At 40.0% G+C, this 15,531-nt stretch overlaps 1 protein-coding gene across 1 annotated transcript; it reads right to left on the bottom strand.

Annotated features, from left to right (window-relative positions):
• Positions 1-12,369: 12,369 nt before the first annotated feature.
• On the bottom strand, positions 12,370-14,448 carry SLITRK1 (SLIT and NTRK like family member 1). Its single transcript, XM_042839089.1, has one exon. The coding sequence runs from the start codon at positions 14,446-14,448 to the stop codon at positions 12,370-12,372; it is 2,079 nt and encodes a 692-aa protein (XP_042695023.1).
• Positions 14,449-15,531: the final 1,083 nt, after the last annotated feature.

Here is a 15,531-nt window from a genome sequence, read left to right as displayed (position 1 = left end):
ATTATTCTTCTGGAGACAAAACTAAGACATTCCTGCAGAAATAACAATAAAATAAAAGTCTTTTTAAAAAGCCTCATTTTATCGTTCTTGCTGTCATTTTCTTTTATAAGCAAATATATATCTGTATCTTCAGGCTGCAATAAAGATCACCAAAGACCACCAATAACATGACTCTGCAATATTTCATTTTGCTCATAATAAATTGTGATTTGGCAAGGAAAAAAAAAAAAAAAAAAAAAAGGATTTTTGAAGAACAGTCCTTGGCTACCTTATTTTATGCATATTTTCCTATTTTTAATTAAAAGTTCCATCCTGAGTATATTATTCATTAGTGTGTGATTCATCATGCTTAACTTTAGTAATATAAAAATTAAATAGCTTAGCTGTGATTTAGCTTACTCAACTTTAGGAACTGCAGTTTGGTTACAGACTGAGATGTTTAAATTCTTGTGCTCACAGTACAGCTGTTACAATTCAGCCAGGGAACACTTAAGTTGCCTTAGTATAATCATCTACAGCATTTAATGTGTTATAAAGTATCTTGCCTGGAATCCAGTTGTCATTTCAGAAAAGAAAATATTTTAAGCCTGTACAGATATCTAAGGTATCCTAGGATTCCTTGAAGACTATAAATTATCTAAACATGCACAATTCAAATTATTTAAGATCTAAAATCTAATTCCAAGTATAAAACAGCTGTACATTATAACGCTGGGCATAGTTACAGCAACTTAAATTAATCCTGCTAAACTATTCTAGTATTTTTAATATAAAATGATAGGCAGCATGACAAACTAAATTAATTCCTGTTGTTTTGTCTTTGTTTTTTAAGATTTTAATTAAACAAACATTTTGTCAGTATATTCTCATCCTCTTAGCAGTCAGTGAATGTCAGGAAAAGCCAAAATTAGGGGCATCAGAGGCAGTTCAAGACATCCCACAGTATATATGAGAAGGAAATATGTACTCAAATCCCAGCAAGCCTAAAGTAAAAATGAAGAAAACAAACAAAACCCATAAAAACAAGCAAAAAACCTTCCCAGCTTTTAAGAACATTAGTGAATATCTGGGCCAAATTCTGAACCCACATAGATGCACTAGGTGCATACATCTTAGAGGATGTGGTAAGATTGTCTGGGCAAACTCAGCACACACAAATCCATTGGCCCTGAAGGGATGCACTCATGAGTGCTGAGGAAGCAGCAGAAGTGTTTGTTGAACAATCCTGTGTCATCTATGAAAGTTCATGGAGAATAGGAGAGTTTCCTGAAGACTGGAGGACAAAGTCACTTCAGACTTCAAAAAAGGCAAGGAAGACCCCAGGAACTACAGGTCAGTCTGTCTTACCTCTGTCACTGGGAAATTGATGCAACAACTTATCTTGGATGTCATCTCCAAGAAAGTGGAAGAAAAGGATATGAGGAGCAGTCAGCATGGATTCACCCAGGGGAAATTGTGCTTGACCAATCTGGTAGCCTTCCAGGTTGTCATGAATAGCTCGGTAGATGAGGGGAAAAGAGTGAATGTTGTGTACTCTGACTTCACCTACACTTTTGACACTGTCAAGCAACCTCCTAGGTAAGCTTAGGAAGTGAGAGGTAGAGAACTGGACTGTGATGTAGATTGAGAACTGGCTGAGCAGCAGAGCTCAGAAGGTTATGATCAATTATGCAAAGTGTTGTTGACGGTCCCAAGAGGTTGGTATTGGGTCCAATCTTTTTCAATAACTTCGTCAACGACCTTGATGAAGGGATTTATCATGCAAGTCTGCTGATACAAAGCTGGGAGGAGTGGCTGACATAACAGAAAAATATGCTTTCTTTCACCAAGACCTGGAGAGGCTGTAGAGTCTGGTGGAGAGGAAGCTAATGAGGTCCTACAAGGGAAAGTGTAGCATTCTACACCTGGGGATGAATAAATGCACATGTCAGCACAGGTTAAGAGCAGATCTGCTGGAAAGGAGCTCTGCAGAGAATGATCTAGGTGTCGTGGTTAAAAACAGGTTGACCATGAGCTAGCAGTGTGCCCTTGTGATCAGAAAGTCCAATGTTTTCCTGGAATGCAATAAAAATAGACAGCAGGTCATGGGATGTCCTCCTGTCCCCCTACTCTGCCCTGGTGAAGCCACATCTGGAGTACTGTGCCCAGTACTCTGGGTTCCCTCATCAAAAGAAGAGACGGAGCTACAGGAGAGAATCCAGCAGAGGGCTACAGAGATTATTAGGGGACTGGACCATCTCCTTATATGGGAAGGCTGAGAGATTTGTGACTGTTCAGCCTGGACTGAGGGATCATCTTATCAATGCATTTAAAAAAATTACAGGACAGGAGTCAAGAGAATGGGACCGGGATCTTTTTGTTGCTGCACAGCAAAAGGAAAAGAGGCAACATGCAAAACTGCAATACAGGAAGTTCCACCTGAACATGAGAAAGAAATTATTTACTTTGTAGGTGACAGAAGACTGTAACAGGCTGTCCAGAGAGACTGTGGAGTCTTCTCTGGTGATATTCAAAACCTGTCAGGATGCTCTCTCGTGTAACCCCCTTGTGGAAACCTACCTTAGCAGAGGAGGTGGACTAGATGATCTCTAGAAGTCCTTTCAAGCTCTCAAATTCTGTGAGACTGTGAAAATCGTAGGCTCAAAGTCCAAATACAAACTGGCTTGTGTCCAGATTGCTGAAGGCTAGTTTGCTCTGCAGTAATTTTGCCTTGGACAGCACCAGTGAAGAACTCCAAAAAAGAACAGAAATAATCCATTCTGGATTATCTGTTATGGATTGTATCTCCAGTGCTTGTGTTCACTTAAGTAGTTGTCCATCAATTTAGCAAGCTGGAGTATCTCATTAAAACCAAAGAGGAATGGGATACTCTGTCCAACACAAAATAATTTACACGACAATTATATTTTCTAAGTTTTCTTTCCTCCATTACTGTTTGACAATTTGGACCTGCATGGAAAATTGAGACTGATTCCATGTCAAACAAGGCAGAGCAGAGATTTGCAACTGGTATTATTCTCTCTGTAGGAAAAAATGATTTAAAATTTCTTTGTAAACTCCAACATTTCAAAGAAAATCTGCTAATCTAGTGAGAACTTTATGTACATATTCGTAGATGTCATTTAGTCAAGAAAATGTATGTTTTGATTAAACATACACGTTGATAATTTCCATTTCCTTCTGCATCATGCTGGGCATGATCGAAGCTCCATTAATATCAGTACTATTGGCACCTTGAGAATAATTATCTTAAATTTTGCAGTCTCTGCTAAATGCTTTTACTTTTACATTTACAAATGCTTGTTGTTTTATAAACAGAAATGTAATGCTTTCAGATAGCATCTGTCAAATTGCAGCATCACCTGACCACTGTTGATGATGTAACACTAGTATCCAAAACTTATCCTTTAAGGTGTGAATCCTATTTTGAATTTTTTTTTCCCCTATTTATTTCATTCTCAATTTTCATTTGTATAACATAATGGACATCCCTGTATTTATTATTGAGATTGGAAATATACTTTCAAAAATGGGTCTTATTCAATATATATGCCTGTAATTGATATATTTGGACATGTCACTTATTTATGAATATGCAGTAAAAACCACTTTCTACACAGCTTAATTTTAATATTGCCTTGTTATGAGAATCAAACCAACAGTCTAATCATTATCCTAAATATAATTTATTTAGTTCCTGAGGATTATTTTCTTATACTATAATTTTAATTAGTTAAGATTGTTTTTGATTAATAACAGCATACTCATAGACAGACCTTCCAAAAACATGTCTCCTGTTCCCCAGAGCATCTTTAGTCAGTGCCAGCAGCTCCTTTCAATCTGCTGTTCTTCCTGAGTAATTTCAGAAAGTCTACAGATCTATCACCTATTTAGTGAATTTTTCTTGTTCTTTCTTATTTTTGCAATCTTTTCTCTGTGAATCATGTTCTTACTTTGTTACTGACACATTGAAGTGTGTATATATTAATTACAGTATGAAATGTCAAAAGCAAAAAAAAAAAAAAAAAAAGAAAAATAAAAGGGAAAATAAATTTAAATTTTTTTTTTTTTTTTTTTTAAATGTATTTATTAAAAAAAATTTATTAAAAAAAAAAAAAAAAAAAAAAAAAAAAAAAGAGGAGGATCTTTTAACCAGAACGATATCTTTATTATTTTTACTCTTATTAATATTAATATTCACTAGCATTCAAGGTGCCATAAGGAAGAGCTCAATTTCTGATAGGGATCTAAGATTAAGAAATAGTCAAAATGAACTCCCCCCCAAAATTAGAAAATTCTCAGTATTTCAGTTGTCTAGAGGTGTCCCCCAGCCAAGCATTATGGATACCATTGCCAGCACTAGCCCACACTTCCCATGCTTATCTACAAGGATGCTGCAGGAGGTAAAATCAAAAAATCTTTTTACTTGCATTTATTTTTCAACTACCATAATCTTTCCTACCTTAACAGAGAATTGGTGAAATATTTTATTTTGAGTAGATAATAGCAATAAAGACACAAAAACACATGATAAAACAATGTTTATAGCCACTGTAACTGGTTTTGAAACATTCAGTTCCCAAGATATAATTGCGGGGGGGGGGGAAGGGGAGGAAAAAAAAGAAAAAGAAAAAACAAACAAACAAAAAAAACCACCTGTTTCATGGTTTCATTCTTATCATTTCTACCCAATCTGTTTCACCCCTTTTCCCTGAAAGTTCCTATTATTTGCAGAGTACCTGTTACACAATACTGACTGGGTACTGGGGAACTTACAATATGACTAATGGACTCTGGAGTCTACCCACATCTTCTAGATCCTGCCCTTAAATCTTTCCTAGCATCTGTATTCTTTTTAAGATATCTCATGTGAATAGGTTGTTACAGTGTGTCCATAATTAAATTATATTTTTCTCATTACAAACCTCCTGTGAAAAACCACTTGCAGTTTAGCACTTTCTTTTCAGAATTTGTTTCTGAAATACTTACTGCTATATTTTCTCATCCATTGCAAGCATTTATCTCTTGCTGCAATCTTCTTAATGACTTCAGTAATGACTATAACCCTGGAGTATTGTATTCCTTATTTATATTTCAAGCTTGACCCAAGAACCAGTTATTTACTATTACAGGAACAGTAATAACTCTCAGGTTTTTTTGCTGTTCCTGTTTTTGTTTTATATTTGTTTCCTGAGCCTTCTATTACTTCATGATGTTTCTATTGCAATTATTATGTAATATAACAATTTCTGAAGGCACCAGGAGAAATAGGAGTCTGTCTCATCCAAAAGCAACCATTAGAATACAGAATCCAAGACAAAGAGCTAGTAATTTTAAAAGACAAAAATAAAATCAAAGATTATCACAGAATCACAGAATCATAGAATGACTTGGGTTGGATTTGACTTCAAGGATCACCAAGCTCCTATCTCCCTGCAGCAGGCAGGGCCACCAACCTCCACATTTAATACTAGACCAGGCTGCCCAGCACCCTGTCCAATCTGGCCTTGAACAACCTCCAGGGATGAGGCATCCACAGTGTCTCTGGGCAGCCTGTTCCAGCACCTCACCACTCTCTTGGTAAAGAACTTCCCCTGACATCCAACCTAAATCTTTCCTCGCTAAACTTAAAACCATTTCTTCTTGTCCTGCTATTATCTACCCTTTCAAAGAGTTGACTCACTTCCTGTCTATAGACTCCCCTTAGGTACTGAAAGGCTGCAGTTAGGTTACCCTGCAGCCTTCTTTTCTCCAGGATGAATATGCACAGTTCCTTTTGCCTGTCCTCATAGGGGAGGTGCTGCAGTCCCCTGATCATTTTGTGGCTCTCCTCTGGACCCTCTCCAAAAGCTCTCTGTCTTTTTTGTACTGGGGGATTCAAACCTGGACACAGTACTCCAGATGGGCCCTCATAAGGGTAGAGTAGAAAGGAGCAGTCATCTCCCTGTCCCTGCTGGCCACCCCTCTTCTGATGGAGCCCAGGAAACCATTCACTTTCCAAGCTGCAAGAGCACACTGCTGGCTCATGTTAAGTTTTTCATCTACCAGGAACCCCAGGTGTTTCTCTGCAAGGTTGTTCTGATGGAAAATAAGAAAATAGATGTGGAGTACAATTGATCCAATTAACACTCTATAAATTTAAGTGATAACATGAAAAAAATAAACATATTAACCATCTCTGATATCATTAATTTTGTATTGATTTTGTGATATGTATTTAGTAATTTTGTATTTTATTTAATTCAAACATTCATTTAATCATCTGCAGTGCAGATGAGTATAACTGAATTACTGTTTTTAGAATGTAACTGCTTTGCCCATTCATAGGGCTTTTGATGATACTTTAAATTGTCTTTTGTGGTCAACAGTTGATTGTCTTTTACAAACCTTGAGTCTTTTCTTTCAGAAACATGCAGAAAGATCAACTACTGAAGTATTTCAAATGACTTATGTGAGCCAAATGAACCAGGTCATGAGCCTCTCAGTATACCTCCACAGCTCAGCTCAGCTCAGCTCATTTCTTCCCACGAGTGGCTACTCCTACTTTATACGCTCCAATATACCCCACCCAGGATTCAGTTGCCACTCCAGAAATATATGAATCAGCCCAAGGCCTTATGTTGTATCTACCAGCCTCATGCACATGTCTAAGGTACTCCATGACCTCTGAGGGAAACTACTAATTTATACGTAGGCAACTCAGTGAAGCATATCAGACAAGGTGAGATAAATACCACCTACACTATAAGTCATAAAGCAATCTACAAAACAAATAACATTCCATATTTTTTTTTCTACCAGACTATATTGCTTCTCAATTTCTTTGTAACTCATTTGCACCACCTTTCCCACAGTTTTGCATAGATTTCACTATGACTTCCCAGCCGTCCTTTACAATCTAAACTCTCATTCAAAGGAAAACACAGATATTTTCCCATTCTTTTTATTTTTCCCTTAGTAATACCTTAACATATTTTGTTTGCTAAACTCTTCACTTCCAAGTGATTCAGGAATGAAACAATAATATAAACTAAGCATGACAACACATGCTTAGACATATCTGCTTTGAGACCTAAGCTTGAGCAGTGTGTTTGAACAGTCATGACTTCAACAAAATACATCAACAGCTAAGATTTTTATTTTTTTTAATGGTGACTCAGTTGGAAACTTTTGAGGAGAATCAATATTACTATATAATGGGAAAGGAGGAAGTTGGAGAAAAACTTCTGGCACCACCAATGTTTTTTGATTCAAATGGTATAACACTTTATCCCACTAATAATGCGAAAACAATGGCACTTAAAGCACTTGTTCTCTTAGAGGCAAATCACTATTTCTGAAATGAGTTATTTCTCTCTATTCTTCCATTTATTGCGAACTTACAGTCAACTTTCAAGTGGTCCATATAGGAAAATTCTGTTTCTTCAGGTGAATTTCTACTGACTTTGCTCCTCTGTCACAAAACTGAAGGATGTATTTAAGAAGTATAAACAGAAACTAATTCAGAAACTACTGAATAAATGAAACCACTCAGCAGATAATATATCAATTGACGCAATAATTAATCTTGGAGAAGTAATACTGATTAATTTCATTTATATTTCCCCAAACATGAGATAATATGACAACTTTTTCTGAAAGTATCAGACAATTATCTCAAATATCATATGTTACAAGTTTACGCATTAAACTACCACTGATAGACATAATCATAATAAATAGAATGTAATAAAACAGAGTACTTGCAGAATTTTTAGTCTACATTTTCTCTGACACTAATATTCCTATGTCTGGGAAAAAGTGAGGATAACAAAGAAGATTCCTGTAATTTTCATCAGTCATCTCCATACTGATAATACAGGTCAGAGCATTTTAAACATTATATAAATATCTAGGTAATTTAGGGCAATGGTAACTTACGAATACAAACCATGAATTCTTCACTTTCTGATTTGTTCCCAAATCCCAAGAAAAGAGGTATTCATACATTAACCAGCTCAAAAGTCCTACCCATTGCACTGAAATTATTGTGCCACAAATCACACAATCCTGTAAATCTGAACTACACAAACACATGAAATAAGTTGCAGTCAAATAAATTGTCTAAACTTTTCTAAAAAAAAAAGAAAAAAAAAAAGAAAAAAAAATTGCTGATGTTCCTAATCATCAAAGACTGCTCCCTCTGGCCGACAATTGAATAAAAATATAGTGGAAACTATTTTGACTGATTAAAATACAACAAACAACTACATTGAATTATTGCACAAAATCCTGCTTAGATTTTCTTTGCAACTGGCAAGACTGGAAAAAAAAAAATTTTTGAAAATACAAAACAGGAAAAGAGTTTGCCTCTTTACTAAGAGCTAACTGTCACTGGGAAGAAGCTTTTATATTTGGGAGACCCAGAAAACATTCCATAGGTAATGGAGGCTAGAGACTGTGGTTTCTTGCTGCCCTAATGTTCCCCTAGTGACTTTTGCCACCAGCTTAAGAAATTGTGAAATGTTCACCTTTTGAATGTAATGACTTCTCTACCTGAATAAAGGCTACATAGAGCCTTTTCTTCTCTATCAGATAAAGTCTGATCCCTCAAAAAATACTTCTTCAGTTTGCATCATCCTAGTTTACAAGCATGTTAAACGTTCAGTGCAACTGCAACAAAGTTAAAAAATATCATAATAGAATCAATAATTTAAATAAAGTAAGGTATTTTGTCTCCCTGTGCAAATTCATCAGCAGGCTTTTCTCAAAACAATATGTATTACCTATTGGTACTGATTTCAAATTTTATCAGTTTGTGTCTAAAATTCCATTTAGTCTTCTTGCAATGGCATGCAAGGGGCTACAATGCATACAGGAATATATTTCTATGGCAACAGTTTAAAGTCTAGGCTATTCTTAGATTGTTTTCAGAAAAAAAACAAGGTGTTCTGTTATGTTGTTTTTAATAACTAAATGAAATATTCTATTTGATTTTTTTTTGTTTTGATTTTTGTTTGTTTTCACAAATGCCCTTTTATAAGCCAAAAAAAAAAAAAAAAAAAAAAAATTCTCTTTACTGTTACAAAAGAAAGAAGAGGTAAGAAGTGACTTAATGTGTTATGGCTTAATTTATGATTCTTAAGTTTATTTTTCTGTTTAGTTGGGTGCTTTGTTTTGATAAAATGACCTTGAAATGTCAATCAGACAAATAAGATAAATATGATAATTCAAACCTGATCATGATACAGTATCAGAGATTTAGATGATCTATTTATCTTAAGGGCAAGTGTCTGAGAGATGGAAGAATGAATCACATGAGTGTTAAAATCAGAGCATGTCACAGAAATAAAAGGGGTTATTTTGTTGTTTCTTCCAACCCTCAACCTAGAAGCATGCGTAAATGCATACCTTCAGTTCCCCAGCTGACTTGACATTTCTATGTACTTGTGCCAATGAAATAGTTCTTTAAAGAAAGTAGGAGACAAAAGTCACAAGTTTACGCTACATCCCAGTGATGGAAAAACCATAATCACATGTATTTAGTATTATAGTCTCTTCAGTGTGTGTATGACTTGCCTCAGCCAGTGATTTGGCATCTTTAATTTACTATCTCTTTTAACTTCCATAGGAATCAACCTAACATAACAATTTTTAGCATGAGGTGTATTCTGACTGCTCTGTTCTTCAATTTTCTCACTGCAGTGGCATGGGGAAGGCAAGCAAGACATAAATGGTAGTCTAGTGGTGTACTGACATATTCTTAAATATATTTGGGCTATGCTTAAGTTAAAGCAGATGTCCTCGTAATGATAGAAATACTGACTCTTGGGTGAACGCATTTTCCTTTTCTTCTCAAACATGTAGGAGGGAAGCACAATGGCAAACTAGTGACTCTACTGCCATCACTTTGTCTTACATAGAATGTCCTGGCAGAAAATCAGTGCAGAAAAGAAGCAGGGGGAAACAAAGAAGGGTCCTTGAAATTAGAATGGTTTATATAATTAAACAGGACAGTATGTTTCCAGAGCTGCATAATCAAACACCAAGGTATTTTCTAGCAGAATGCAGAATTTTCCATAATGATAAAGGATTCTGGAAGAATGATCTTCTCACATTTAATACTTCATGAACACCTGGGATCAGGCTTTTGCCTCATTTTCAAGAGTGTATCAATTGCAATGTCTCTGTATGCATGTCTTTTTTCTTATTGCATATCCCAAAGGTGGGCATTTTCTATAAAGCAAACCGAATTAGTATTTGAAGTTTAGCAAGTCCCTTATGGTGTTTTACTCTTTAAAAGGATTCTCTGCCTGGAGAAAGCCAGAAGCAACGTGACTGAAATTCTCCATATCTCCACCGGGACTTGAGCTCTGAGTTAAAAATGATTTGCAAGGGCTTTCTCCTTTACAGATATTACTGGGTTTCGGGGCACTTTCCCATATCGGAATAGGATCAAGTGCAAGCTGCCTGAAGTCTAACTGCAGTCCTACGCTTTGTTTATTTCAGCATCTAATATTAAAGGTTCAGAAACCTAGAGCAGGGATGGGAAAGTCCTTTCGCTAATTAGCTTTCCCACCTCCAGCAGCAGCTGGAATCCAGCCGCCCACAGCAGCCTCACCTCGCTGGCAGTCCAGCAAGCTGTGTGAGGGCCTGAAGTGCTGACCAGTGAAATCCAGCTCTGGCTTAATGAGACCGAGGTAGGCAGAGTCAATTAAATCAAATTCCCACTAACATCCCTAATACATCTGCAGTGTGTGCAGCAGAGGCAGTGGCAGCAGCAGCAGCAGCAGCAGTGAGAGATTCACAGTATTAATAAAGGGATTCACTGCCGCATTACGAGAGAGAGAGGAAAGAGGGTTAGGGTGGGAGGGAGTAAGGGAGACAAGAAACCTGTGTGTGTTATTTACATTGGGGAAGACTGTTTGTGACGCTGCACGTGAATGAATGAGAAAGAGGAAGAGAGGGAGAGAGGAAAGCAGGGGGGCTGGATGTGGAGAGATGGAGGAAGAAACACATATCACTGAAAGGAAGCTCTATCCCCTAAACCCAAATAACCCACTTGCAAGAACTGATGCTGGAAAAATGGTAAGGACCCAGAGTTGAAAACATTTTCACTTTAATACTGAAAAAATATGCCATTATAAAACCTCAAGTAGAATTAGTAAGTTTTACTTGCTTCCTCAGTTCTAATTTCCTCAAGTTATAGTAAGATTTACAACAGCACAGATTTTTCTACCATTAAACTCTGCAGCCTAAGTACTAGAGTGACATTAATTGGTCATGCTTAACTGCCTTGATTTTTTTTTTTTTTTTTTAATGTTTACACTATTACCATAATAGAAATCAAGGGTACTAATTTTTACATTCAAATGGAAAGGCAGTACTGAATATGTATACTGAAAAGGAAGAGAGAGAAAACAAAGCCAAAGCCTCCCCTCCCTCCATACCCCTCCCACAAAAAGAACTAAAAATCACCATTGAGAAAGAAAACATCTCCCAAGAAAAGCCATTCCCACATCAAGAAAAAAAAAAATAAAATCAAATGAGAATATTCATGCAACTATGTCTTAAATAAAACCTTTACATGTTTTTTTTTGTTTTGTTTTGTTTTTTTCCCCACAGTAAAAGTACGATCTCTACTGCCTATTGGTCACACACAAAAAAAAAAAAAAAAAAAAGGCGAAATGGCACTTTTATTATTATACTGTATTTCTTATATAGAAGGTTTGATACGAAGGGACTTATCAGGTAAGAGGGATGATGGTGTGAACTAGACGCTGCTTCCAGTCGCAGGCTGGAGCGTCCCTGGGGTGCGTTGTATCCATGCGAGCCATGCAGCAGTTGTTTTTTTTTAAATTTTCTTTTTTTTTTTTTTTTTTTTTTTTTCATTTGTCTGTTTCAGAGTCAGTCATTTATTTACATTACATTCATGCCTTCGTGCAACTTTCTACTCCTGTTTTGTCAGGAGGAGGCTGACAGCAGCCTTTCCTACGTCCCCCTCATCTTCCTGGCCTCTCAAGGGAGGGAGGGGTCCATCCAAAAGGGAAGAGGGCAAAAAAGCAAAACAACCCCCAACACAACAGAACAAAAGCCCAATAAAACCAAGAGCCATGGTTCGCCCTGCTGGAGCCAAAGGAAGCAGGTCCTTGCTCGTCCATTGCCGTCCCGGCAGCGCTTGGTAGGGAGACGTGCCCCTCCGCCGGGCTCCCCCCACACGTACTGAGCAAGGCTCTTGCTCTGGGGGCCACAGGGGAGTGCGCAAGTGTTTTTCATTTCTCACAAAAGGTAGCTGAGGTGCAGAGCCGTCCCTGCTGGCATTTGCCTCTCCATCACTGGGATAGCGCAGGGTCAGCCTGGGCAGCAGCCACCTCCGCCCCACCCACCTCCTCAGTCCGACAGGGAGTGGGAACCACAGTCATAAACCCTGTGGGCCCCATCGGTGCTGTAGGGCCCGTTGTGCCAGTAGGATGAGTCACAAACAGTCTGCAAGGAGTTGATCTCAGATGCAGATGAGTTGGCATCCCTCCTCTTGGACCGTTTTCTGTTCCTTAGGATGAATACCAGCATGCCAACCACTGTGAAAGCAGAGGTCACAAAAACCAGCAGCAGCCCTGGCACTAGCACCGAAATGGAGACCCGGCTGGTCTCCAGGTAGGAGTTGGAGTGAGTACCTGTCTCTGCAACCCCAGTGCTGTTTTTGTTGGTAGAACTTAAGGTGGGCAATATTTTTAGCTGAGGGCAAATCACGTCATTGGAGAGGGACTCAAAATCCTCCTTGAAGAAATCTTCTGGAGACTCGCACCTCAGGTCACTCATTATCACTTTGGGGCGCAGCATTTCCGCCCACTGCTTGAAAGGCACGATAGGGCAAGTACAGTCCCATGGGTTGCCGTGCAAGTCGATCTGGGTGATGGAGGTGAGCTGGTCCAGCACCCCTGCCACTGGGAGGTACATGAAATAATTGTTGTGTATGCTGAGTTTGGAAAGTGAGACCCCGGCGAACACATCAACTGGGAGAGACCTCAATAAGTTGTTGTTGAGGATGAGGACTCTGAGTTTGGGCATTGCATTGAAGGTGCCGGGCATGATCAGCTGGATCCCATTAAACTCCACATTCAGATACTCCAGGTTTTGCAGCCCAGTGAATTTCTCCCGAGAGAGGGTATCTAAGTAGTTGCTATCCATGTACAGCCATCGGAGATCAAAGAGGTTCTTGAAGGTGTTGTTCTCAACAGTGGCTATGTTGTTGTTTCCCAGATCAAGTAAATTAAGTTTTCGGTAATCCAGAAAGTGGGATTTCCTGATGGTGTGTATTTTGTTGTCTCTCAGAAACAGCTCCTGCACATTGGACGGCTTAGGCTTCAAATCCACCAGGCTGCTTACATTCCTGTCATTGCAATTAACCTTTAATCCTGATCCAGGGATCTGATCACAGCTGCAGATCTGAGGGCAGGACAAGATAGCTGGTTGCTTGCTCTTCACACTAACAGTTGACACAGCAGCAGTGGGTCTAGTTTTGATTTGCCAGTTGACAGGAATCTTTGTACCTCCGTTTGGACCAGATCCTGGTGTGGCAGGGTCTTCTTTGCCATGTATTTTAAAGGGGGTTGGAATGGGACCAGGATCACAGGTTTCTTCTTCAGCAGGGGGAGCAGCTAGACTAGAATCCACTCTGTTCTTTTTGCACAGCTCTTGCTCAGTGGTCTCATTTAAATCTTTGCCCTGCAACCTAGTGGGAGCTTCACAAATCACTCTGCCGATCAAAGCATTTTTGGGTATGTTTTCCAGCCATTCCTTCAATGACAGCAGATCGCAAGTACAGTCCCAGGGGTTATCCTCTAGCAGGATTTCAGCAATGCCTGGGATCTGCTCCAGAACCTCCTCATAAGGCAAGGTTTTAAGACGGTTTCCCCGGAGGTCGAGGTGGGTGATTGGCACATACTGAAACACGTTGGGGGGCAAGGTACTGATAAGATTGTCATTTAAAATCAGCACCTCTAGTTTGTTTAAGTCCCTAAATGCTCCTGGGTCAATATCCCGCAATAGATTAAAATCTGCCTGGAGGTATTCCAGATCGTCCAGCCCCAGGAAAGTCTGCTTCCTGAATGATTTGATCTTGTTGTTGTTTATGTGCAAGCGTTTCACCAGCTGCAGCCCCAGGAAAGCCCCAGGAACAATCTCATGCAAACCATTGTTTTCCATGTGCAAACTGACTGCATTGTAAAAGTTAGCAAACTCATTAGGGAAAAGTCGAGTCAGGGAATTTCCATGCAGGAATAAATGGTAAAACTGGGAAGTTGGGGCGGTGAAATGTTGCAGGCTGGTAAATCCCTTTTTCTCACAGTCTACGTGCAAATCCCCTTCTATCTCGTTGCAGGCACAGATCTTCTCTTTGCAAACGTCCCCTGTAACGTTTCCAGCAGCAAAACAAAGAGACGTCTCCAGCAACAGAATCCAAAGCAGCATTTTTAAACCGAGCAATTCATTCCCGATCTCATCACAAAGTAACAGCAACCATCCTTCTCACACGGAAAGCAATTCCAGTTCATTCAATACAAAATGTCCAAACCAACACCAAAGGGGGAAAAAATGTGGGGAGGGGAAGCAGGGAGGGTCGGTGGAGAGGGGGGGGAACTCTTTCTTTTCTCCTCTCTCCCCCCCCCCTACATACATCTGCAGCAGCCCAGATTCCAGTCAATAATTATATCCACAAACTCTCCAGGCACGTACTGCAAGGCACGCAAAAAAAAAAAAAAAAAAAAAAAAAAAAAAAAGTGGAAGGAAAAAAATTCCTTCTCCTCGATCCCTCTCCCTGACGCTTCCCGGGCAGCTAAGCGGAGGTCTGCGGGCCGGGCTGTCTCACCAGCACGGGAGCGGTGCTTGCCGCCAGCCGCCGCTGCATGGTCGAGAGGAGCAGGCGGAGCGCGCAGCGGTGACCGCGGAGGCTGCTGCTGTGCGCGGCTCCGCGCCGGACTGACCTTGCCGCGGAGCCGCGCTCCTCGCCCGCCGCCCGCCGGGCGCTGTCCAGCGCCCCGGTGCTGAAAGCGCGCCCCAATCTAGGCGCTGGCCGCCGAGCCCCCGGCGTTCAGCGGCGCCTGCCCCCGCTGCGGAGCGCTGTTGCCCATGATGCCGCCCGCCCGCCCGCCCGCCCGCCCGCACGCCCGCGCCGCGCCTCGCCCCGCCGGCCGCGCTGCCTCCCCTCCTCGCTCGCTCCCTCGCTCGCTCGCTCTTCTTTCCTTTTTCTTCTGCTGCTGCCGGGTCGCACGCTCGCACACACTCACATGCACGCAGAGGGAGAGTTGCTAAGAGGCTCTGCTCGTTTCAGCCTGGTGCACTCTGAAAGATCTGACACCCTCTGCTGAGCTGCAGTGGCAAAAATCCATCTGCTGAGGGAATGCTGGAAAAAAAAAAAAAAATCAATTCACGTACATGGCAAGCATTAAAATGTTGGCGTAAAAAAACCGCCGATCTATTTAGATGCTCTTTCTTAAACTGATTATTTAATCTATTTATTTCCTTTTAAGATGGGAAGTTTAGCGTCCCCCCACT

Source organism: Centrocercus urophasianus, unplaced genomic scaffold (genome assembly GCF_019232065.1).
Source record: "Centrocercus urophasianus isolate 14NV4802_14NV808 unplaced genomic scaffold, USGS_Curo_1.0 seq_9, whole genome shotgun sequence".
NCBI classification, from domain to species: Eukaryota; Metazoa; Chordata; class Aves; order Galliformes; family Phasianidae; genus Centrocercus; species Centrocercus urophasianus.
The sequence above is the reverse complement of the archived record's forward strand: the minus strand, read 5'-3'. Positions and strand labels throughout refer to the sequence as shown.